General features: G+C 43.3%; 1 protein-coding gene across 1 annotated transcript in view; it reads left to right on the top strand.

Moving 5' to 3' along the window:
• CUNH20orf194 (chromosome unknown C20orf194 homolog) overlaps nt 1–25,779 on the top strand; it is a 127,079-nt gene that overhangs the window by 14,713 nt on the left and 86,587 nt on the right. The window contains 5 exon segments of the mRNA XM_014518655.2: nt 317–396; nt 16,583–16,702; nt 17,872–17,996; nt 22,468–22,564; nt 25,188–25,294. Coding sequence (XP_014374141.1) covers nt 317–396; nt 16,583–16,702; nt 17,872–17,996; nt 22,468–22,564; nt 25,188–25,294 — 529 coding nt within the window.

Raw genomic sequence — 25,779 nt, 5'->3', positions numbered from 1 at the left:
TAAAAGACCACATCAAAATATAGCCTGTAACTTTTATTTTCCTCCCACCATTCCTCCTTCTAACCAATTATTTTGGAAACTTGAAACTTTCCTTATTGACAAAAATAACCTAGAAAGTGCTTGGGTACTAGGGTAGGCTTGTTGTGTGAAACATGAGCTTTATAAGTACTTGAAAGACAAGAGGGGAGCTTCCTAGTATTACATGTCACTGGCTAATATATTTAAGAAAAAGGTAAACCAGTCCTTACATCTGCCACTCTTGAATCCTCTTGATTATTGTTTCTAAAGATTTTTTTTTTTGTTTTTTTTCCTGCAGTTGCAGTCGCCTTCGACAGATTCAGAGCATCCTGATGCAAAGCAGCAAATCTCAACCTGATGGAATCCTTTGCATTTTAGGTATTTATGTAATTATTTAATCAAGTAAGCAACAACATATTAACAAAATACATGGACTAAACCAAGGGTGGCCTCTGTAGGTAGGAAGTAGAAGTTGGAGCAGCAGTTTAAGGCAGAAGAAAAAGATAGCAGTGGCAGTTAAAGAGAGTGAAGAACTAATTTGTGGCACACCTGACAAGATAAGTTGGCCCCCACTGGACTAAACTGTATTTTTTATGTGTCAGAACAGTTGAGGTTAGTAAAGTAACAAGGAAGGATGTAGTCACATGAGGGCCATTAGCTGAAAAATCCAGAGTGAGATACAGCAGAGATAAGAATAATAGTGTCTTCCATATCCCATATCTATTGATAAAATTTGGTAGGAAGAGCTCTTTCTGACATTGTCCCCATGTCAGCAGTTTTTTTCTGTTGTTTTCCCTTCATTTTGAGGGTGGGGAAATAATGCAAAGTGCACTTCAGTGAAAAAAAAAACCCTCTGGAGATGCTCCTGTCTGAAATATTATATTTCACTCCAGGTACCTGATTTCTAGCAAGATGTTGATGAATTGCAAGGAAGTGATGAGTGACTAGGATAGCAGGGGCTTACTTTATGAAACAAGATTGAAAATGAAGCATAATTTGACTAAGCTTTGACAAAGGAGGGACATAATATACAAAGTTTTTAAGGAGCTAAAGTGCAAAGAAATTAGTGCAATGTAAGAGTAGCTAGGAGTAATGGGCTTGAATTAAAAAATGTCTGCTTAGGAAAAATCACTGACCATATGGCTTGTTGGGCTTAAAATGATCTCCATGGCGAGCTGTTAGAATCCCATTCCTTGGTTGGCACATTGCAAACTAGTATGGATAGACTTGTAATTCGGGGATCTCCTGAATTCTGTTGGAAGAAGTGGAAGCAACTTTCTTTTCCTAGCAGCTTTGTGTTGGTAGGTGGTTGCTAATAATTTTGTTTTTCAGTGATTCCTTGTGGGGGGGAGGAAAGTCGCTTGCGTTGGAGACAAAGGTTGCACTAGACGCAAAGATTAAAGAAAGCTGCTAGATGATAAAATACCTGGTAAGGTAATGAAGTATATCATCAAAGAATAGATTTGTAAGCACAGGAAAATAACGTAAGAATTGTCCTTTGCTGAGAGTTACCATTTACTGGGTCAGACCATAGGTGTGTCTTGCCCAGTATCCTGTCATATGGTCATAGTAAACGGCCAACTTAGATTTGTCAAGAGCAGCTTGCTCTTTACTAGTCTGACTTCTTTTTGTGACACTATGATGAGCTTTGGAGATGCGGTGGGGGTGGGGCAGATACAATACACTGACTTCAGTAAGGCTTTTCATAGATTTCATAGACATTCGGGCTGGAAGGGACCCCACAGGATCATCGAGTCCAGCTCCCTGCCACATGGGCAGAAAGTCAGCAGGGATCATAGGATCCCAGCAAGATAAGCATCCAAATGTGTCTTGAAGGCATTCAAAGTGGGTGCTTGAACCGCCTCTGGCAGCAGTCTGTTCCAGACCTTGGGGGCTCAGACAGTAAAGAAGTTCTTCCTTATGTTCAGCCTGAATTGGTCGCTGCGGAGTTTGTGACCGTTTGATCTTGTCATCCCTTGGGGCACTGGTGAACAGACGTTCCCCCAGATCCTGATGAGTACCCCTGATAAACTTACAGGTGGTCCCCAGGTCCTTCCTGAGGCTGCGCTTTTCCAGGCTAAAGAGTCCCATAGCTCTCAGCCTCTCATCGTAAGGTCTGTTTTCCTGACCTGTGATCATGCACGTGGCTCTCCTCTACACTCTCTCAAGCTTCTCCATTTCCTTTTTGAATTGTGGAGCCCAAAACTGGACGCAGTACTCCAGCTGTGGCCTCGCCAAGGCCGAGTACAATGGGAGAATGATGTCCCGGGATTTGCTTGAGAAACATCTATGGATGCAGGCCAGTGTTTTGCTCGCTTTACTAGCTGCAGCATCACATTGAAGGCTCATGTTCATCTTGTGGTCAATCATGACCCCCAAGTCCCTTTCATCTGTAGTGCTAACCAGCGTAGCACTACCAAGCCTATAAGCATGCTGCAGGTTTTTCTTCCCAAGGTGGAGAACCTTGCATTTTTCGGTGTTGAACACCATCAGGTGTTCATCTGCCCATTTCCTGAGCCTGTCAAGATCTGCCTGGATCGCCCTCCTGTCCTCAGGTGTGGATGCTTTACCCCAGAGTTTGGTGTTGTCGGTAAACTTGGCCATCCCGCTTCTGACACCAGTGTCCACATCATTGATGAAGATGTTAAACAGTTTAGGCCCTAGGACAGAGCCTTGAGGGACCCCACTGGTGACTGCACACCAAGATGATTGGCTTCCATCAACCACCACCCTCTGGGTCCCACTGCAGAGCCAATTCCTCAGCCAGCGGATCGTGGTGAGGTCAAGGCTGCAGTTAGCCAGTTTTGCGAAGAGGTGATCATGGGATTTCAGATCGAAGGCTTTTTTGAAGTCCAGATATGACATCAATCTCTTCCCCCTTGTCCAGGTGATAGGTCACCTGGTCGTAAAAGGAAATGAGATTGGTCAAGCAAGACCTACCCGCAATAAACCCATGCTGGGTATCCCTCAGGATATTGCCTTCAGCTAGTCTGTTAAGGATGGCCTCTTTGATAATCTTTTCCAAGACCTTCCCCAGGATAGAGGCCAGGCTGATGGGCCTGTAGTTTTCCGGATCTACTTTCCTCCCTTTCTTGAAGATAGGCACCACGTTGGCCTTCTTCCAATCTTTGGGCACTTCACCAGAGCACCAGGAGTGCTGAAGATCTGTGCCAGGGGCTGAGCTATGATGCTTGCCAGGTCCTTGAGTACCCTGGGGTGTAAACCGTCAGGCCTGGCTCACTTAAAGGTATCCAGCCTCTCAAGGTGTTCCTTCATGAGGTCAGCTTGGATGCAGGGCAAGGAGTCTCCCTCACCCGAGCCTCCCTGACCCACAGTGGGCAGGGGTATCCCATGGGACTGGTGAAAGACCGACACAAAGTACCGATTAAGCAAGTTTGCTTTTTCCTGGGCATCGGTTGTCAGTTGTCCCATCTGGTTTAGCAAGGGTCCAGTGTTGCCCTAGCTTTTCCTCCGGCTCCCCACATATCTAAAAGAGAACTTTTTATTGTCCTTGATATTTGTAGCTAACTGGAGTTCCATCGCAGCCTTGGCTTTCCTGGTTTGCTCTCTGCAGGTCCGGACCAGAGCAGAGTATTTCTCCTTGGTGGTGGATCCCATCCTCCATCCTTTGTAGGTCTTCCTTTTTAAGACGCAGGAGGTCCGCCAGTTCCCTGAAGAGCCAAGGGAGCTGCTCTGCCCTTTTTGCTGCCTTTCTTCCGAGACGGGATGGACTTTGCTTGCGCATCTAGGACTGCTCCCTTGAGGAGCGACCACTCATCCTGAACTCCCCTCCCCTTTGGGTTGTGGCCCTTGAGGGCCTCACTGATGAGCCTCCTTAGTTTATCGAAGTCAGCTATCCTGAAGTCAAGGACTTCTGTATTACTGACTGACTTGCCAGCTTTACAGCGGATGATGAAGGTGATCAGCTCGTGGTCGCTGTCACCCAGCTTCCCTTCCATCGTTAGGTCACTGATTAGGTCGTCCCAATTGCCAGTACAAGACTGAGCAGCGTCTTACCTCTCATCGACCCGTAGACTTCCTGCATCAGATAAAGGTCATCCACGCATGAGAGAGAGTTTTACGACTGCTTGGATTTGGCTGAGCACTCCTCCCATGAGATGTCTGGGAAGTTAAAGTTTCCCATGACAATCATGCACCGGGGGCACGTGGCCTCAGCTAATTCCCTGGCAAACTCCTGGTCAAGGTCTTGATCCTGGGTAGGGGGTCTGTAGTAGACTCCCATCATAGTATCCCCTGTGCCGTGTTCCCCACGGCTTTTAACCCAGAGGGTCTCAAGTCGCCCACTGTGGGTGCCAATGTCAGCTTGTAGGGACGCGTAGCTTTTCTTGACATAGAGAGCTACGCCCCCACCCTTTTTGTCCACTCAATCCCTCCTGTACAGGGTATTGCCGTCTATACCCGTGGTCCAGTCATGGGTGGAGTCCCACCAGGTCTCCGTTATCTCTGTGACATCATAATTATTTGCATTTAGCAGGAGGACAAGTTCCTCCTGTTTATTCCCCAAGCTCCTGGCATTTGTGTATAGGCATGCAAGTGTCCCCTTGGGGGCCCTTGCCTTGCCCACAGATTGTTCCAGGGCTGGGTCAGGGGTGGGATCCCTTAAATGCCTTGACCTGCTGTATTTGCAAGGGTTGCTTAGTGGCAGTAGTCCCCCAATCCACCAGCAGGCTTAGTTTAAAGCCCAGTGGAGCAGGTCAGCCAGTCTGGCTGAGAAGAGCCTCCTCCCTACGCTGTCTCTAATGATACTCTCACCAGCTAAAGCAGAGGCTCCCAACCCCTGGGCCATGGCCCGGTGCTGGACTGTGAAAGATTGGCTGCTGGTCCATAGGAGGGTTGGCTGCCAGACTGGAAGTCCAGAAGTGATGGGCATGCTGCGGAGCGGCAGCCAGCCCTTCTTTACACTGAGTATAAAAAAGCGTTGGCTGCTGCTTCGCAGTATGCTGATCACTTCCAGACTGCAGTTTGGTGGTCTGTGGACTGGTTCGTGGTCACTTCCGGTCCGCAGTTTGCCAGGCCATGATCTAAAAGTGTTGGGAACCCCTGACCTAAAGAAATACAGTCCAAATGACAGTATTGTCAAGTGAGCATCTACCTAATTGGGCAGTCCTGCTCAGAGTAGTCAAGAGTGTTTCAATGTGAAACAGAGAAGCAAGAAAAACAGGCTAGGCAGGAAAGCACCTGGGAGTTGTACTGGGTTGCAAGCTGAGTCAACTATGTAACCCTTTTTTGCACCATTAATAGCACACTGGGACATGTTAATATAAGTCTGGCATGCAAATCTCAGGAAGTGAGTCTTCCACACACTATACAGCATGGCGAGACTTTACCTGGAGTATCATGTTTAGTATTAGGCATCCTACTTCAATGAAAGATGTGGACAGCTGGGAAAGAGACCAAAGCAACAAAAGATGGTTAGTGGTCTAGAAAATGTGACATGAGGAATGGTAGGACTGGTGATTATTAGTTTAGAGAAGGGAAGCTGCAGGGGTGGTGTTAAATGTTCAGTACAAAAAATGTTATTGTAAAGAAGATGCTGATCAGTTGATATCCTGTCCCTTTGGGACAAAGAAAAAACACTGGACTTAAATTTCAAGTCTTGAGGTTTAGCTTGTGTATTGGGACGAACTTTCTAATTACGAACAGATTACCTAGAAAGGTTATGGAATTGCAATCATTTGGAAATAGTTGTGTGTAAATATTTGGGATGGTTTTTAGAGACAGATGAGCAGGGAGTTGGACAAGATGGTCTCATGAGGTCCCTTTCAGCCTTGTTTTTCTGTGCTTCCTGAACTGGCACAGCCACCTTCTGGTGGCATCATAGTGTTGTTCCTTGACATCTGTTGTTTTCACCTTTGACTTCTGCTGCTGCTCTTACTTCTGAAGTAGCAATAGGAGGCAAGAAAGAAGTAGCTTTAAGGAACTACTGCATCCGCTACTAAAAGCACATTGTTTTGTTCTGGCAGAATAACAGTGCTTTCACTGACGAGAATCAGTCAGAATAGGGGAATCCTGATGATTATACCTTGGTCTTCTGCGAAGGGTTTGCAACCAACGAAAAATCATAGCCAATATAATGTATAATAAGGTCTTTTATATGGGATTTTTCTCATTTACCATTGGATACAAAACATCAACATCATGATTCCACTTTAATTGCTTGGTTTGACCTCCTACATAACACAGGTCAGAGAGAATTTCACTCAGGAATTTCTGAAATGTCTGATTTCTGGTTGAACAGGAATGTCTCCTAGAAAGGTGTAGAATTTCCACTTCAGGAAGAAGCCATCTTTACCAGTTAAAGAAAAAGCCTCTGAAGTTTGTCAAACTTCATCGTCTAGCCTCTAGACATCTGTTATGATCTTGCCTTATTAAAATGAAGAGTCCTGTATTATCACAACTTTCTCTCTGTTCAAATACTTTGGTATAAAGTGTCCTGATGGAATTTGGCATCATCTCCCCTCTCAGGCAGAATTAAAGAATTGTACTAACATTAAAAATTATTTCATTAGATCTCAGTAAAAAGGTAGAAGATTGTGGCTGTTGAACTCCTAGAACTTTAGTTAAAAGATGGGGTTTTTTTTGTAGATTTTGACGTAGTTGAAAGGTAGAGTTTTGAGGGTTTTTTTTGCCAGGGATATAATGGTAGAAGTGATTTTCATTTTAAGAGATTTTTAAAGAATAATAACCATGTTCTAAAATATTTTAATTACTTTTGTTTCTGCCTTTTATGATCTCTGGTAAAGTAGGTTGCCCTAACAGATTGGTCACCATTAAATGATTTTAAAACCTTAGGACTTAGTAAGTTTGAGGCATTAAGATGATAGTTCCTGAAGAAGAAAGTTGTCTTTTTCTCTTCTATAATCGTTTTGTAATATTTCTAGGCTTCAAACCATGACTTTTGGTAACCTTTCACATTTTAATTGTTATCATTTGTAACGACCTCTTCTGGGTTTTGGAACATCTGGTTGGTCTTACTTTACAGTAACAAGCATTTTGTTAAAAATCACTGGTATTGTATGGTTCTGTAGTGACCTATGGTATTTTTAGATAGGTTTTTTTCAAGGTTTCTTACAGTCTGGTGGGTTTTTTTTAGAATACTTGGATTTTGTTGAGATTAGGTTCAAGACCCCTCAGGCTGTTTTAGGATCATCAGTAAGTTATGCTCTCTAGGGATCACCCTTTTTGGCAGGCGTGCCACAAATTACACTCTCACCCTCCCAGAGTGCCACTCCAGTAGCCTTCTTCTGCCCCATCTGCTGTCCTACCTTCTGCGCCCTGCCTCGTGCTGCTTTGCTTTCTGCTTCGTGCCCTATCCTCTGTTATGCTGCCTGTCTCCTCCCTTATCTGTCACGTGCCACAGAGGCTTCATGTGCCTCTTCTGGCATGTGCCACAGGTTGGCCACCCCTGCTTTAAGACGGTGGACTAGTCAAGCTAGGTAATGACGACTATATGGATGAAGACTTTGATAGCAGTGTAGCGGAAACGGTGAAGTTTGCTAGGACTGCCATGGTGATGTAGTAGACGGCTCTTAAATCTCTTCCTTTCATTCTCTCCTCTCTTCAAATGGGAGCAAGACTACCCCAAACACTGTATTATTTTCTTTCTACTATCTTTTCTTAAATTTTTCTGCTGTTCAGCCATTCTTTTAGATCTGTTTATATTGAATCTGCATCCCTTTGCTGTGACGGCACCGAACAAGCTGGAAAACTGATGAGCGTGATACAAGCTTGATCAAGTTAACATTATTGTTGTGGGATACTGCTGTTGTGCACAGGTCGGGTCAGATAGTATCAAAGATACAGAATGCTAATTCTCGCACTCTGGATTTTGGTGCGGAGAGGTAGGAGGAGGAGTGAAAATACATGGTTTTTAGCATCAGGAATTCAGGCTGCTTAATGCTGCAGTGATCCTTGTGTGTTTCTGTAAGGGTGTTGGGGTTCAGTTTCCCTTATAGCAGATCCACTCCGGTTTTGCTTGCTGCAGAAGTTGCATATCTCCAGTGTTTTATAGCTAGCAAACTTATGAAGAGACACAGTGTAGTCTTTTGAAAACAAAGCATTATTTGTTCGTCAACAGGAACCGATCCAGAGAAATATTTTTAAGTAACAAAGAAGGCTGAAGGGCATGGGATTTACAAGTTCCTTTGACTGGAACGTGTCCAAGACCTTGCACTTAGGGCCCCCTCCTACACATTACAGGTATCATGCTATTAACTGGTTACTTCCGCAGTTATCTTGAGACCAGCTACATGGGCAAAGTAGCTATCACACGATAAAAAGCTCCAACTAGCTATAAAGTTAAACCTTAAAAATAGGTACTCACTTTTATAGCTGGTTGCTATCCGCTTTAATTTGCATGTGTAACTGGGTCTCTCCCATGGCTGGGAGCTCTACCGGCTCACAGGGCTGCAACCCTTGAGCTCTGGGTGGCACAGCTGCCATGGTCCCCAAGGCTTGGGGTGGTGTGAAACCCCTGGGCCCACATGGGCTTCTTGGTCCTGGGGTGCAGCTGGGACCGAGTGTCTCACAGCTTACAGGGCTCTGGCTTCTGGCTGCATATGAGACACAGTTGGGACCCAAAACCCTGTCAGCTGCGGGACTAAGTCCCAGCTGCTCATGGCCTCTGGCTGGGAGTCCCCTCTGCAAAGGGGGCTTCCAGCCTTGGGTGCCTGCTTCTTGCCAGTGCAGGGGGAGCCCCGGATTGTGCTCCCTCTACACCAGCAGTAAGGCAGGTTTGGATCCAGTGTGTGATCCCAGAATTGTACTTCCTGCCATGCCCGTGTAGAAGAGGCCTAAGCCCACAGCCTCCTCCCCTGGACTGGTAGAGACAGCTTGCACCGGCTTTAGGTATGCTGCTTTCAAAGACTGGCCTCTGCCTATTGCTATCTATGCACTCCACTTCTGCTCTAGCTGACAGTGTTTAATGAGTTAATGTCCCTTAATTAAAGCTTTGGTTTCTTATTGGGTGAGGGGCAGGGAAGCCTGCTAGCCTGGCTGGAGCCAAACTGGTGGGTATTTCCCACTTAATAATACACCAGTGTTTCACTGAGGATGCTGGAAGTATCTTATCGTTGTCATTGTTTTATTTCCTGTTTGTTTTCTCCTAACAGTTTCCTTTGATATAACTCCTTGTAGTCATTCCAGATCACATCAAGCAAACACATTTGTAATTCTGTTTTTAAATGTGCCTGGAGGTCTCCTACAACAGTATTTCTGTAGCAACAGCGACTATTGGTTACATGGAAATGCAATATTAGGAGGGCGTTCTTGTCGGTGTCTCATGGTAACTGTTCTAGTGCTTAGGTGCCTGTTTATTCATTCTTGCTCTGCTGCTTCAGCACTTGGATGTACATGTTGATTGGCATTGCATAAAAACCTGGCTGGAATGGGAGAGACCTGGTTCTGTCCTCGTCCTGCTCCCAAGCACTGTGGTTCATAGACTGCAGTTTAAGAATGTGTCTTATTTGAGGGAGAGAGTTTATATCAGTCGACAAACTCCAGTTCACTTTTACAAATACTATTTAGTTTGTGTACCTTTGTTGCGTTTTAAGCTCCACACCCTCCTAGGATCCCAAATCAGCCTGGGAGACCTGTGTTTCTAATGGCAATCGAGAGTTAGCTGTAAAACAACACATTCAAATGGCGTACCCCTAGAACAACGGGCCGGCCACCTCCCAGCTGCACTGTTTCTCCCAGGTGACCCAGCTAAGTGATGGATCATCCCATGAGCTGCTTGGGGAGGCTTTCCATTAGAGGGGTCTAGCAGGCTATGGGTGTGGGAAGAGAAGAGACCAGAACCAAAAGACGGTAAGGCTGGACTATGGAAGTAGGAAAGAAGGGAGGGGGTCCTAGGATCTCTAAAAGAACTAGTCAAAATTTAACAGATTGTGTTCAAGGAAGCTTAGGGAGGCATTTTTTACATGCTTCTGTTTTTGTTTTTTCCTTTACGTGTGTATCTCTTGCACTGTGTGTTACATGCGCATTTTACTGGCATTGACTGTCATGAAACCCTTAAAAGCAGGACATGGGATTCCAGAGGATCCACCTTTAAGGAGCGCTTTAGGAACACATGATGGCCACTAGATTAGAAGGCTGCAGTGGTGGGTACTGTTAGCAAAACTCTGGTTTGCCCCTCTGTCAAGGGAGATGCTAGGGACACAAGGTCTGTACCTGGGGTTGCTCCTCAGCGGCCTAAGCAGTCAGGCTCAACCCTTTTCCCCCAGCAGGCCAGATGGGAAGTGCCTGGTCTGCTTGCTGACTAGAAGGTGGTTCTGATGCAGCACCCGGGGCCGGAGTAGTAGCCACCATCCAGCCATGCAGAGGGGGTAGGGGGGCAATCTGGCCTGAACCAGACCCCATTGACCCCAACACAGCCCAGGGGAGAAGGGGGGTGTGCCCCAGCCTCATGGCAGGGGGGGCAATGTGGGCTGGCTCCAGATGGGCGCATGCAGCTTGGGAATTGGGCAGGGGGCAGAATGGCCATATTAATTAATGGCCACTGCTCCTCCACCACCAAATTTCCAGACCTGTGGGGAGCCCTGTGGGCCAGATGCAATGGCTCTATGGGCTGCATTTGGCCTGGAGGCTGAAGGCGGAGCACCCCAGGCCAAGAGCTAAACAGTGATGAATGATTCCCTAGATGCAAAGGGGTTTAACAGTGCATGGGATTTAGTCGTTGTATCCAAATACCATAGCTAGTGAGTAACTACTGGAGGTGTTCAGCCCAAGATTGTAATAGAGAGGCCTTTGTGCTGAGTTTAGGTCTTTTGTACCATTTCCTTGTTTTTCTGTTTCTAGTTCATTCTTACGTTATTATTCATAACCAGTTTAGATTCTGAGGGAACTCCGAAGGCAGTCCTAGTTTTCTTGCATGTTGTTATACTTTTTTATTTTTTTTAATCTGTTCATTTCCAGCAAATCTGGACTTGTTGGCAGGCACTGAATTGTATTCTAACATAACCCTCTGGGAAAACTTCACAGTCGCATGCGATAACGTGTAGTTACATTGGGATCACATCTGGGGTGTGTTGGCACATACAAATCTTAATGTGACCAGCTCCTATACATGTGAAGAAAACCATACTTATTGGACACCACTTAAATAGGCACGGTGTAGTCCTTGTTCTCCAGATGGGAACATTCGCACAGAAAAGAATCAGCGGGCTTTTCCCTTGATTTTTTCAAGAAGGCTACCAGTCAGATTCCTGGCTAGTTTCAGTGTTAAGAATAGTACTGCCTATCTATATTAAAATCCTCCCTCCTCTTTTTCCTCTGTCACTTAGGTTAAAATGGTGGTTTGAGTATAAACTTGATTATAACCTAACCTGTTAACCTTTCTAAGAATTGGGAGGTATTTATTAGCTCTTGATGATAAAAAACATTGCTGGCAGTGTGAACACTTTGAAACCAGCTGTAATTTATTACAGACACTTTTTATGGTAATTTTTTGCTGCAAATCAAGCTTAAAAACGCAAGACCAAGAGGGGTTTTTGCATGTATATTGTTTTCATTGTCTGTCCTGGTGCCCCCAATTTATAATAGATCTTTGGTATTTTTTAAGGATTTTTAGTGCTGATCTCTTTACTGACCACTCCTTGGCTTGTCAGTGGCTTCCATTTTTGTCTGTCTTGATATTTCTTGATAATTTGTTAAATATCTGCAAATACAGCTTTTTCATATCCCAGGAATGGTACTATAAAGCGTATCAACTAACGTGTAATCATGTAATCTAAAACGGATGAACTAGGTCGTAGGATTAGCTGGTTAGGAAACTTGAAGAACATACTAATTAGATGAAACGTGGTAGATTTTTAGCCAGATGTGTAAGGTTGTATTGCTAGGTAAGATGGAAAGCCTTCTGCCGTGCAGTTTTGTGGAAAGAGGAAGGGTTTGTATTATATCAGTTTTGTAGTGTCAAAAGGATCCTATAAAAATTCCATCTATTGCCTATGGTGAAACCAGTGCTTGCAGAGGGCATATAAAAATAAATACATATGTTTTATTTCTCCTTACAGTTATCTCTAAGGAAGGAAGTGACAAAATCTTTATATTAAGATGCATTATGCTAGAAACATTTCAACTTCCTGAAAAACAAATGGAATATCAAAATGTTCCCTTGTAATCAGGAGGAAGGGTTTGGAATAAAGACTTTGTAAGAGTGTTGTCCTTACTGGAAAGCTTTTTAATTCCTTGCTATCAGGAGTGAGCTCTCACTATCTAGAGAGTGGGTTAACTTCTCAGGCAGGGAAATCACCCTGAACTTTTAAAAGGGCAACGGATTTTTATTGATTGTTTTTAAACAGTAGGCTTGTGGGTATGTCTTAAAACATCCATGGTTCAGATTCATAGATGTTGGGGTCGGGACCTCAACAGATGATCGAGTCCGACCCCCTGCGTGGGCAGGAAAGGGCGGTGGGGTGAGATGACCCCAGCCAGATGCCTATCCAGCCTTCTCCTTGAAGACCCCTGGGGTAGGAGAGAGCACCATCTCCCTTGGAAGGCCATTCCAAGATTTGGCTACCCTCGCCATGAAGAAGTTTTTCCTGAGGTCTAGCCTAAATCTGCTCTCTGTCACTTTGTGACCGTTGCTCCTTGTTACCCCAAAACAGAGCATCTCTGATCCCTTGCTGCGTCCCGCTAATAAATTTGTCAGCGACCACAAGATCCCCTCTCGGCCTTCTCTTGCGGAGGCTGAAGAGGTCCAGGTCCCTCGGTCTCTCCTCATACGGCTTGTCTTGTAAACCCTTAACCATACGAGTGGCTCTCCTCTGGACCCTCTTGAGGTTATCCACATCCCTCCTGAAGTGCGGTGCCCAGAACTGGACGCAGTACTCCAACTGCGGTCTGACCAATGCTGCATAGAGGGGAAGTGTCACCTCCTTGGCTCTATTTGTCATGCATCTGCTGATGTGTGATAAAGTGTGGGTAGCTTTGCTGATGACTTCGTCACACTGACGACTCATGTTCATCTTGGAGTCCGCTATGACTCTGAGATCCCTTTCCACGTCTGTACTTCTGAGAGGCACTCCCCAGCCAGTAGATGTGCTGGATATTTTTACACCCTAGTGCAGCACTCAGTACTTGTCCTTGTTGTACTGCATCCAGTTGTGTACTGCCCACTTATCCCACCTGCCCAGGTCTGCCAGATTAGTTTCATAGATCAGCTCTTGTTAACAATAACAATCCTAGTTTTTCTGACAGACTGAAATGAGGCTCATAGGGACCAATTGGAGCAAAAACACTAATAAACAAGTCATTATTTGCATCAGTAGTGCCCAGAGGCGCCATTCGGCATCAGGACCCCATTGTGTTAAATGATTTGGTCCGTGCTCCCCAAAATTTGAACTACGTGGCCCCAGTCTTGCTAAGTATAAAACCGATGTTCTGTATGAATACATGCCCACAAACGCTGCAGAGCTGGGGCTTAGGAGAGCAGTGACGTCTAAAGGGTGGGGATGAAGAGGTGTAAGTGGATATGATTGATGTACAGATCACTTCCCTCCCTCCCCACCCCTCCTGCCAGTAGTATATATATAAAGTGCCAACTTTTAAGGGCCCCCCAAGCTATTATTAATTGGCTTGTTTCCTAATAACATAAGAGGATAGGAAGTCTCAGGAGGATAAAACTTGTGAGTCAGCTCAGAGGAGTATGTTGCAGGAGTAGAGGTTGGTTTGGAAGACGGCATTGAGTTGTCTGATCACACTTCACATGCCAAATCTCTTCCTATTTAAAGAGTGTATAGCTCTTCTCTATGTAATCTGTAACACTGTAGTTTTGAGATGAAGTTCAGTGTAGGTTCTTTCAGCTTCCACTACATTTTTTTTAAATCATCGTTATATGTTCACTCCAGCCGTCTATGTTGATATATTCTCTTATCCCTCCCCCCTCTTTAATGAAGAGGGTTAAATAATATGGAGACAAATGCCTTCATTAGCTCCAAAAAACCAGCATTTTTGTGGTAATCTAGCCCCAGATAGGAGCCAGTTTGTCACCGGACACGGCATTTCCTGCCAGTTCCCTGGTAGCACTGGAGTAGCTTTGTTTGCTTGTAAAACTGTTTGCAGTTTCACTTAGGGCCAGGTTCAGATTTCCTCACTGGCGCTGAAGTAGGATGTAGGCAGGAGTTAGGTGCCAGTCTTAAGGAATGATTACAGTTAGCTTGGGGCTAGCGTGCTAAAAAACTCATTTTGTGCCTAAATCTGGCATGCATCTCCACTGGGGATTGCAAGGGTCCCTAGACTGTCACACTGTTTGGTTTTGCTGCAAACACAATCTAGGGCACACGCTCCAGAGTAATTTAGACTGGCTTTGAAAGGTGCACAAGTCTTGTGCGAGTCCCCGTTGAGTGCTGTACCGTTCAACAGACAGAAGCCGTGACTTAATACACATGGGCAGCACGGGCTTCGCCTTGAGTCCAGTGGTGGTGGCGGCTGTGTCTGCCTTTTTTGCCCGGTAGTCTTGTGGCTAGACTGTTAGACCATGATGTGGATGACCTGGTTTCAAGGCTCCCGCTCTCCCAAAGGGGTTTTAAACCCATATCGCCCACCCACGTGTCCTAACCAGGCCATACAAAAGGTTACACCAGGGCACTCTCCCGTCACTCCAGTTGAAGCTATAGCAGTGGGTAGACAAGAATGCAAGAGCCATAGAGCCAGATGGAGACTAAGCAGAAAGAGCTTTCCTCTGTAGTCTGGTACTTAGAGTAGGAGGTCAAACATGCCCCATGGGCTGGATCTGACCTGCAGAGTTGGGTTATCTGGCCCGCAGCCTTGATGGGGGACCTTTCCCTGGCAACAGCCAGGTGTCTGGGTGACCCACAGTGTTGGAGCCCCAGCATCACTTTGGCTTGTTCCTGGCAACAGCAGAGCAGCTGCGATGCTGGGCTTTTCCCTGTGGTGTTGCTGCATCTCCATGGCACTGCTCTCGCCATGGTGCTTGGCAGCCAAGCTGGTGTGAGTTGTAGTGCCGGAGCCCCAGCATCACCATGAGAAGAAGGCCAGCAGCCAAGTGCCGGGCATGCTGGGCCTCTTGCTGCCAGGTCCTACCAGCGGTGCCATGTGTGCTTGATCTGGCATGGGTGGGGGGAGCAAGGGCATGATCTGTCCATGAGACCAGCCCCGCGCCACTCATCAAGCCTGTGGACTGGGCTTGTACCACTCTTCCAGCCTGTGGTTCAGAGTATCCCTGCGGGAGGGGAGTCTTGGGGTCTGGCTTCTGTTGCCAGGGTTATTTATACATTTCACAGTAGACAGTCACTGGTTAATGAAACAGAAGCAGTGCTTGGAGAAGAAGGACAAAACACGTTCCGTCTAACAATAAATGCTTACTTTCAGTCCAGCAAAAATCTTGCACATTGTGCTGTTGAGTTTCATCATTGCTATCCAGCAGGACCAGTTTGCGTTAACTTGATCTTAACCACCCAGCAGCTACATAACAACTTGTAAACCATGTTAAAGTTAAACTTTAATATTCATAGGGAAGGCATACCACCTTGTGAGAACTGTAGCTGAATTGCTAGAAAGCTGTATTTTAGGTTGCTTTTATGTTTTCTATTCGAATCCTTTGAATTCACCTACTTTTAAACTAAAGGTTTGGAAAAGTTTTTGTTAAAAACAAATGCGCTGGTGAGAATGTCATTATGTTTAAGCCCAGATAGTTTTTAAATAGGAAAGTGTGGGGTGGAATACACTTCATGCCATTGTTTCTTCTGTCTGTGCATGAGTGAAATAACAGTTGTATCTATTGATTTATTTAGTCATTCTTGTTCTGTAAATAGTATTCCTGGCACTTTAAAAAATGTCAAACCACAAGGTTATGCATTTTCTATTTGCTATAAACCCATAATTCATTTGGGAAACCATTTCTACTCTACCCATCCTACACTGTAATTTGGTATGTATCATTAGCTTTACTGCTGATCGGGGCTCAGTTGTTGTAGTAGAAGATTAAGTGACTATTGAGCAGATCACTAGTCAAAATAATACATTTTGTGCAAGGTACATAGATTTTTATATAATACTGGCCCCTTTACAGATTAATGAAGACGTTTGAATCCAAAGCATGCTCAGATACTTAATTTTTGTAACACAGTTCAGCTTGGTGTTTTGGACTTCATGCCTTGGATGATCTTCTAAGTCCCTTCCAGCCCTACTTCCCTACGATCTGAAGAGATAGTTAATTCAACAGTTTTTAATCCTAGGAAAGCACCAATAGAAAAATTTTCTCTGGGTGTTATGGATACTGTAGATTCTTTCTTGTCTCTCTTGATGCTGCTTTTAATTTTGACTATTTCCAGAGAAGCACAACTTTAAGAAATTAATTCTTTTGTTTGGTTACGGCAAGAATATGCAGCAATGTAATCTTTGCTGTCGCAATCGGGGCTATTCTCTTCCCTCTCATCTCTCTTGGTCTTTAATGGGACAAAACTCATTTATCACTCGATAAATGTCTCTGCCCTCATCTTTTTATTTAGATAACATGCAACAGTACAATGTTCTCTGTACTGTTATCATTTACAATATTATATGTCTGGTCTGTTTCCAGGAATTGATAGCCGATACAATGAAGGCTGCAGGGAGCTGGCAAACTATCTTCTTTTTGGATTGTATAATCAGAGTAATAATGACTTTGAAAGAACTGGGTTTCCTGAAGAAGTTCTTGATGGTGAGTAAGGCTATTAAATTATGCTCTCTTTTCAGGGTCCTTTTTGGGTGGTGGTTGGAGGGAGAGATCTGATATGTCAAATAGCAGAACTATAAATATTAGAGATCTTGTGGAGTTAAACAGGTTTTAATAGAAAATCTAGTTTGATATCCTGTTAGGACCGAAGGACTCAACAAATGTGGAACCAAGTACTTGGAGAACGTTATTCTGTGGGCCAAGTCGGTGATGCTGCAGCACCCTGGGGTGCCTTGACATCCTTTCAAGAGTTCTGTAGGATGCTGTCCAATGTTAGTACTGTTAGGTGTGCAAACATGATGCACAAGATAAACCCAGAGATTTCATATAGGAATCCATAGCATTTACAAACGGTCTGCCCTGTTGTGGTCTTTGAGTTCTTTGCAACAGAACTGCTCTGTTATTTTTTTCATAGTCAAAAAACAAGCTGACATTTTCTGAGGGGGATCCTAGGCCTGGCAAAAGGTGCCTTAGGTCTAGAAAGGTTGAAAACCACCGTGTTAATCCTTTACCAATATTTACTGAATTTTATTTCATTAAGTTCTACATGCAAAGTTTTAATCGACCTATTTTACATCCTATTTTCACTTCAAGAGATAACTAACTATATATTTAGAATATCTTTAAGAGTTAACTATATCTTTTATGTTAGAAATGTGCACTGTATCTGTTTTGGTTTTTTTTTCTTTTGGGGGATTATTGTTTTCCTCCTCCTACCCTTGGTGGTGCAGAGCAACCCCTTAATGCCACAGAGGAGCAAATGCAATGGACAGTTGTATAATGCTGTGCAAGTACTCTTCATTCTGACATTCCCTGGCTTCTCAAAGGCTGTATGATGCAAGCCTCCAGGAAGACATGAAATAAAACTGATTGTGTTGCTGAAAAGAGAAACACTAGTGCTTTTCTTTCTCTCTCTCTCTCTCATATTTTTTTTTAAGCAAAAACTGGTCACTTTGTGCAGTGCAACTGAAATGGATTGCTTTCCATGGTGTGTTTTTGCTTTGCTCTTTTTTTAACAGAATACTTTATAGTTAAAGCATTGTCTGCTTAATTCATTAACCTTCGTTGCAGATAAGATTAAGATTCCAAGGTAACTATTCAGAGATTTGATGCTATTCTAGTAAAACCTTTTATTTGCCTTTTGTTTACTACAGATGTAATCATATTAGTAAAGCCTGACAGTGTCCATCTATATTGTAATCCTGTGAACTACAGCTATCTTTTGCCTTATGTGGCGCACTGGAGAAATTTGCATTTTCACTGCTTGACTGAAAGTGAGGTGAGTGAAAGCAGAAAAAGTACAAGAATATAATTTCTGTAACACTTCAGTAATAAAATGGATCTTGAGGCCTCTTACTATTTTTGTACAAACTTGTCTTGTTGATAAATCGCAGGCTTCCTTTTGATCCTAGTTGGAAGCCAGGCATTTCTTTTTGAAGGTAATGATTTCTCTTTGCAAAGCTGAGAGGAAAAAAAAAATTATCCAGTGCTTTGTATTTTGGCAGTCAAATCAAAGATGAGAAATAACCTCCTCCGCCCCACATCCCTTTCCTTCTCTCCCTTGATTATAGTTGTGATGAATTTTGGTATTAATTTAATGAGGGGAATATTTGGGCACTAAGAAAAAAATAAAGAAGCTGAATTAAATACTGCAGTCAACCTTGAACTATGTAGTGGTAATTCTGTTCCTAACTTGAAGTTTGTCCTATGTCAAAATTTTACAAGTACTTTCAGAAGAGTAGCAAAAACGTTTAAAAAATGGCATTTGGTAAGATTGGCTAGATTTTAAAAATACATTTTTCAGTTAATGTTTTAAAAGTTTTCTGTCTCCACTGAAGTGAGTGGGAGTGTGGCTATTCATTTCAATGGAAATGAACTAGGCCTTATCTTTTTATCCTTGGCTTTATGTACTTTGTTTACTCTAATAAATCATTTCCCCTCGCAAAGTCTGGGAGATTTACAGTGACATAAATTTATCTTAAAGCTCTGTCTCCTCACTTTGATCCTTACTGGTTCCAGACAGGGTTGGATCACATGAAGTACTGGATAACCTGACAATTCATGAGACTAATACTGTACCTGACTGTGACCTGTCCACTTTTTTTTTTCCTGTGTGCACCATTGTCTGGCTGCATACCATAACCTCCACATGGCCACTTGTCACTTTTGAGCATGCTTTCTGCCCTGTCGATCCAGGGTCATACAGATCCAGTGGAAAAGAAAGGACTTGGCTGAGCCTTGGCCCAGAACCTCCTTAATAAACCCATTAAAGTAAGCTTCACATCATTAAATGTCATCTGTCCTTCTCACTTCAAACTAGCATGGTGCTGAAATCCATGGGGGCGAGAGGGAGCAGGATTGCTGATGCATGACGCCGGCTGCTGACGATGGAAGCATGTAGGAGGAGAAGAGTGAAAGGATCTCAAGACCTTGAATCTGTGTCCTTTCCCTTCCATGCATGCCGAGTGTATCGTGGGTGGGAGGTGCAGTGCGGGGGCTGCATCTCTAGAGATTGCAGGAAAAACCTACAAACAACAGGAACAAGAAATGAGGACTAGGAAACCAAAAGCTGCCCTGACGGTGTGGAACAGCCAGGCTCGCCAGGCATTCACCTTGCTTTCTTTCCCTGCTTGTAACACACAGGCAACTTTCAGAATTTGTCAGTTAAAAGCCCTAGTATTTTTGTGCAGCCTAGCTGATCTTCTCTAAGAATATCTCATGTGATTACTCACAGCTGTCAACTATTTTCGTCTTCCAGCACTGTGGCTGGGGAGAGATGGAAAATTGCCTCTGTAATGAAGTTGCAAATTCCTGATCATTTAGGCTGCATTTGGCTCCTGCACGCTGCCATGACTCCCATGTAAAGTGATTGACTATGAGGTCCAGGAGAAGGGGACATGAAAATCTAGTTTGCCAGATGAAAGGCTGGAGTTCATCACAGGGAATTTGGTCTGCTTGTGTTGAGGAGATTTAGCAGCTGGATTTGAACTGTATGGTGTGGATGGATAATATGGGGTTGGGAAGGGACTTGGGTACAGAAACAACATTCATTTGTGCCTTCCTTGTTATGTCGAGCAATGAAGGAAGTTCTCAAAATTTACTCTCTAACTTTAAAATGATCGGGGGAAAGCAGAGCTACCATGTGGTTCTTTCTCTGTTTCCTTGAAGCTATAACCTGGAGTTCTTATTGCCTTTGACAAAAAAATTTGGAACATATAAGCAGCAAAAACTATAAGCAACAGCTTCTGGAAGTTAAATCTAAATGTTGATCCTTAGCAGCTAAAGCCCCAGTGTGTCTTGAAGGTCAGTAGACCAAGGATCTCTTGAAGCATGGGTGGAAGTAGTTTCCAAAAGCCTTTCACCTAATGAACTAACAGTACATGTAATTAGAAATCTTTCAATCTGCTTGCTTTTGTTAAAGTGGACTTAAAATTGGCATCCTTACTATTCAGCAATCACATGCCATGCCTGTGTGCACAGGCTCATCTTAATCGTGACTGACATTTCATAATGTTGATTCACATGGTTGAACTTTTTCAGAAAAATGAGCCCAAATGGAGAGACTGATATTTTTTTGGATAGTGCAGAGTGAGAGAAGCAGAAGTTTTGGTGGGTTTTTTTTTTTTTTTTTTCCTGCTTTTGCAAGTATGATGCAGATTCAGAGAGATTGCATATAGTGTGTCAGCAGCACAACGCTAAAAACGTGGTGTTTTTCTTTTATGTGTACAAGCCTGGCAGCTTCCTTAAATAATTCTGGCATATTGTAGGAGCTTTGAAATCTGGCCCTGTCAGCCTTCAGATGCCATTTTAGATTCATTCTCAGGAGTAGTTGCTCACGACTGGGAGGTTTTTTGTACAGTATTTACTTGTTCTCCATTTCAGTAGCGTATTGATGTTTGGCCTTTTTTTTAGCTCTGCTTTTATGGTACAGTAAAGCTTTAAAAATGAGCAAATCAATATAATGCCTAGAATATGAGCAGCTGTTAAGAGAAATTGCAGAATTGAATGTCCTCTTGCCTTTTACGTGGACCATAATGTTTAGGTGAATGCATTGGACAGTGATGGAAAAGAAAAATGTCATTGAACAAGTCTTTTGAAGTACTTGTACGGTGTCATAAGCTGCGCATTTTCTAAATGTTTGCATAGCATGGTTCAGTGATAGTATAATAGCATGGGCTGAGCCATCTTTCATCTTCCCCTTGGAAACCAGGAATGCAATTTTGGAGACATTTTAAACTCTAATTTAAGTAACTGATGCAGTAGTTTGGAGACCAGCTTTGATCCATTTGCTCAGAGAAGGTGAAAGCAAAATGTTTGAAAAGACCTTGGTGCATGATAAATTTTGTGGAAGAGGAGAACTGAGGCATTAAAAAAACCCAACATTTCTAGTGGAGACATGTGACACCGGTGGGAACAACTAAGCTTGTACTCCTGAGACTTACTGACTGCATTAAAATAGTGTTGGCAGGGGGAACTGCACCAGCATACATTTTTGTGAACTTGCCAAATTCTTACTGAGCCTGGACATTTGTTTGGCCCTAGTTGGAAAAAGGGTGATCCTGGGGGTGTCCAAAATGAAGGCATACTGCTCCAGATTTTATCAAATCCTGTTGAGCTTGTATTTTTAGATGCAGATCAACAAACATTGTTTTCCAGTATTGTATGCAAAATAGTTTTGTTTGGCTTGCCTCTTTATTTAAAAAACATCCATTTTCCTTGTTTCTAGGTAGCTCCATGTCTTGTTCTGCTTTAGTTTGCTGCACCTTTATAGCTCAGGAAGTGTTTTTTAAAATGGAGTGCAGGGTGGTGAGTTTATAAGGGTGCAAGGACACAGAAGGAAAAAAGGGAAATATAAGTAGTGGAAAGGGAAGAAAAACGAAGAACTCTGGAGTTGTTGAAGAAGTTGCAGTGTGGTTGTAGTGACACAAAGTGGCTTCATCCAGACCACAAAAACGACATAGTGACATACAGCAGGGTAACATAACCCCTCCGGGCTAGCACCGTACTTGGACTTCTGGTGGCCCTGGGCAAACTTTTAGTATCAGGCCCCCCTTTGTCTGGGATGATGATGATAATAATAATAAGAATTACCTTTTTCAGGCCCCCTTTCTGTTTGGGGCCCTAGGCAGCCCCCCAGTTTGTCCATGCCAGTGTCCGGCCCTGCTCGGATCTCCACAAGTTCCTGAGGACAGCTGGGCGCACAGGAGAGACTGTCTGCCCCATTCCCCTCTTCCCCTGCCCCACAGAGTTGGGGAGCAGAGGACTGGGGGAAGAAAGCTGACCTATAAAGACATTTCAGGAAGTGCTTCAAAGATGTTTCTTATTCTTTGAGGTAATATTTTAAGCAGTTCAGCTGTGCACATTTGTGTCCTGGCTGTTTGGTGCAGCTCAAAGGCACTTGGAGCAATTCAGATATGTCTATCCAGGGCCTAAAATGTAGGTGTTACAGACAAACACCCTTGGAAATTGAAAGTATATATTGATGCTTCTGCATATTCTTGTTCAAGTATTCACTTCCATTTTGAGAATGGTGTCTTGTGACTTAAATATATTCCATTCCATGTTGGATAAACTCTCCAGACCATACTTTTTGGGGAGCTTTTCTTACTGTGGAACGTCAAAGGTAATGCATAACCAACGTTGATCATTGGCTGTTTTTCACCTTTAGTTTAAAAAAAATACTTCACTTATAAATATTTTTAGTCTCGATATTGGGTTTAGTGAAACTCATTTTAAATGATTCCTTCCAGTACGAAGACGAAGAAGCTGCAGAAGAATTCAAAATTGCCAGTTTTGTAGATATGGTTCGCGATTGTAGTCGAATTGGTATTCCTTATAGCTCTCAAGGTGAGTTACTGTTTTGATTACTTTGTGTGCTTATTGGAAATCATTTGAATGCTTTTGTGTTTTGCAGGGTTAAAATGACACTGTAACTCAGGCATGGCTACCCGGTGGTACATGTGCTACAAGTGGCATGGGCAGCATGTTTGTGGCACATGGCAGATGGGGAAGGGGGTAGCCAACATGTTGGCGGATAGGGCAGAGAACAGAAAGCAGAGTAGCAGATTGGTCAGGAACACAGGGCAGGGATCAGACGGCAGAGCAGCAGCTCAAGCAGGGGAGAGGGTTTGGAGTGGCTCTTGAAGAAGGCACATGTTTTAATTCGTGACATGCTTGCCAAAAAGCTTGGCTCTCACTGATGTAACTAATACCATAAAACGGGAGTCTTCAGAGGTGAGAGAGCCTGATGGTATATTAGCAGTCTTATTTTAAGAAATGTCTTTACTATAAGATTAGGATTTCTGGTGTCCCAAAAAGTTTAACTGTTGGATTTATTTTAGCATTCATTCTAAATAGCAACAGTAATTTGCATGCAGGGTTTGGCTAAATACAGAAGCTCTCTGTTTTGATGGGAACTTTGGATAAGTACCCTTTTATGTAAGGAAAGAATTAACAATTTTGTTATGCAAGTTTCCTCTTTTAAAAGAGAAAAGACTGGGCTGCACAACTTCCCTTATGATCTGTAGCCAGGCTTGCAAACTGAACATTTTAACTCTGTACTTCTTAAAATGTGTTCACTCGTGGTGACTGTATACAGTAGGTGATGCAAGATTACTGCAATCTACTTGGTTGGTAAATGCTGATTTTGTGAAAGAATTCAGTAGGTTTTGGCAGAGAAATCTGGATGAGGTGTATGCTTCATAGTCAAAGCAAGTCATGTGGGGAATTCTAGCACTTGTGTACAGGTAGCTGGCCTAAATCAGAGGTTCCCAACCACTGGACCACAGCCTGGTACCAGGCCACAAAGGGTTGGCTGCTGCATTGTGGCATGAGTCCCCCGCTCGGACCCCTGTCTGTCTACCCGGGCAAGCAGCTTCCGCCATCGGTACTCCCATGTGGGGTTAAAGCTGGGCAGCGGGGCAGCCCTGGGAGGGAGACAGCTGGCTCTGTGCCTCCCTCCCTCTCCCCACCTGGTCCCACTCCTGTGCTGGTCTGCAGTATAAAAAGGTTGCGAACCACTGACCTAGATGATCAGTATTCCCTTCTTGCCCTTAGAGTCTATCATACGAACACAGAAAGACGTACTATGGGGGCATGGCTCAGCTGAACTGGTGTAACTGTTATTTGTCCACTCCTATCCGTCACCAGCTGAAGCTAAACCACAGTAACTTACCCAGTTTCATTTAGTGGACAGACACAAGTTACTGTGGTGCAGTTGAATCCAGTTTACATTGTCCTGCCCCTTCAAAATCCTGTAACTGTTTTATCTGTTCGTGCCTAATGAAATTTTGTAAGTCTGGCATTACGCTGGCTGGTAATCACCAGGGTCCTGTGTTCAAACGCTGATCCTCTGTTATTTAGTTACTTAATTTTTTTGTGTAAATGCTTGGACTCAGCGGCAGAGAAATTTGTTTGCAAAGTTGCACAAAGTAATTTCAGCCAGTGTTATGCTATGTTTCTTATACCTTCTGGTAAGAATGCTTCCACTCTCATAATGTTTCCAGCTTTGCTATTTTAATTGTCTCAAATAATCCTTTCTTAGAAGGATTCGCAGTTGTTTTCAAGGCGGTGATGTTTCTAGAGCCAAGTCTCTCGTGGGGGCAGTGTTGTTGAAGATATGCCTCTTCTTTGAGGAGTTCCTGAACTCTACCGTCACTCCAGCTCAAACAGCTTCCCAGCATCTCTAAAACTTGTCAGCTCAGCACACTGAACAACTTCCAATCTTTCCTCCTTTATAAAAGTTCATAGAAGATTTAGTGTTTAAAACCAATATTTAGTTTGAGTCTAAATACTTAAGAGGAAACTAAAAAAAACCCCAAAAGCTTCTTTTCACTGGGATGCGGGGCCTTTTACATGTGTATAGTGTACTTATATTCATGTTAAATGCTTTGGCATATTACACTTGGTTGGTCCAAATTCTGACATTTCTACGTGAACAATCCTATGAAGCTGAAAGGGCTGACTTCTGAATATAAAGTGTGTTCTTAAAAGTGGTTGCAGGATTATGATATTTAATATTTTTACTGTAAAATGTAAAACACGGGCAACTCAAACTGGTGTTGCTGGAGAATCCTTAAACATTGCCAAAATGTTGCGCTTCTGAATACTGTTCTCAATCTTACCACTCTATGAATGTTAAATTTTTGCATATAACCAATTTTTAGTCCTGAATTATTTCCAAATAAAAATAACTCTTCATTTATTTCCAGAAGCAAATGATATCATGTATAACTAGGTGGTTTTAAACTAATTGTATGGTATATATTGTAGATTTTACAGTTAGCCTTGCATTTTTTCTTTTTATTGAAAATCTGTGGTAATTGCTACCAAAAATAGGAGTCCAATGCAATAACATTTATTTAATTGGAATATTCCAACTCACTTCTTAAAGCTGTTCTGAGACTTGAACACTGTGAAAAGAGGAGATCTATTAGTCATTTTAACTTTTGTAAAATATTTGTTTCCATAGGGCATCTCCAGATATTCGATATGTTCATTGTAGAAAAGTGGCCAATAGTACAGGCTTTTGCACTGGAAGGAATTGGTGGTGATGGCTTCTTTACCATGAAATATGAGGTATGTATTTAGTAAGCTTTTAATTTGGTTGATTACACTGAACTTGTTGGAAACAGAATTCTTCCCCCATTGCCCTCCCTGCTAAATAGAATCACTGTCACAGAGTAAGGAAAAGTCTATTACTCCTGTTTTGTGGACTGTGGTTCTGGATTCCAGCTCTCCAAGAGAATGAGGGTGGTTAACCATTGGTACAGGCTACTCAGGTTATCACATTTCCATCCTTGCACATTAAGAGCAGGTTAGATGGACACTTCTGGCTGGGAGATGTTTTAGTCGGGATGACCCTGCCTTGTTAGGGGAGCTGGGCTCACCTGAGGTCATCTCTCTACCATTCTAGGACGATAGCCTATTCCTCCATTTATTTCTAGTTCTGCTAGGAGGTGAAATACTGAATCTCAAAAATGATTAGCCATGCTAGATCACTTAAAGATATGATGCTGATATGAAGCACAATGGAATGACCGTATCTTCTTATTTTGGGTAAT

The sequence above is a fragment of the Alligator sinensis genome, unplaced genomic scaffold (genome assembly GCF_000455745.1).
Source record: "Alligator sinensis unplaced genomic scaffold, ASM45574v1 scaffold12_1, whole genome shotgun sequence".
NCBI classification, from domain to species: Eukaryota; Metazoa; Chordata; order Crocodylia; family Alligatoridae; genus Alligator; species Alligator sinensis.
The sequence above is the reverse complement of the archived record's forward strand: the minus strand, read 5'-3'. Positions and strand labels throughout refer to the sequence as shown.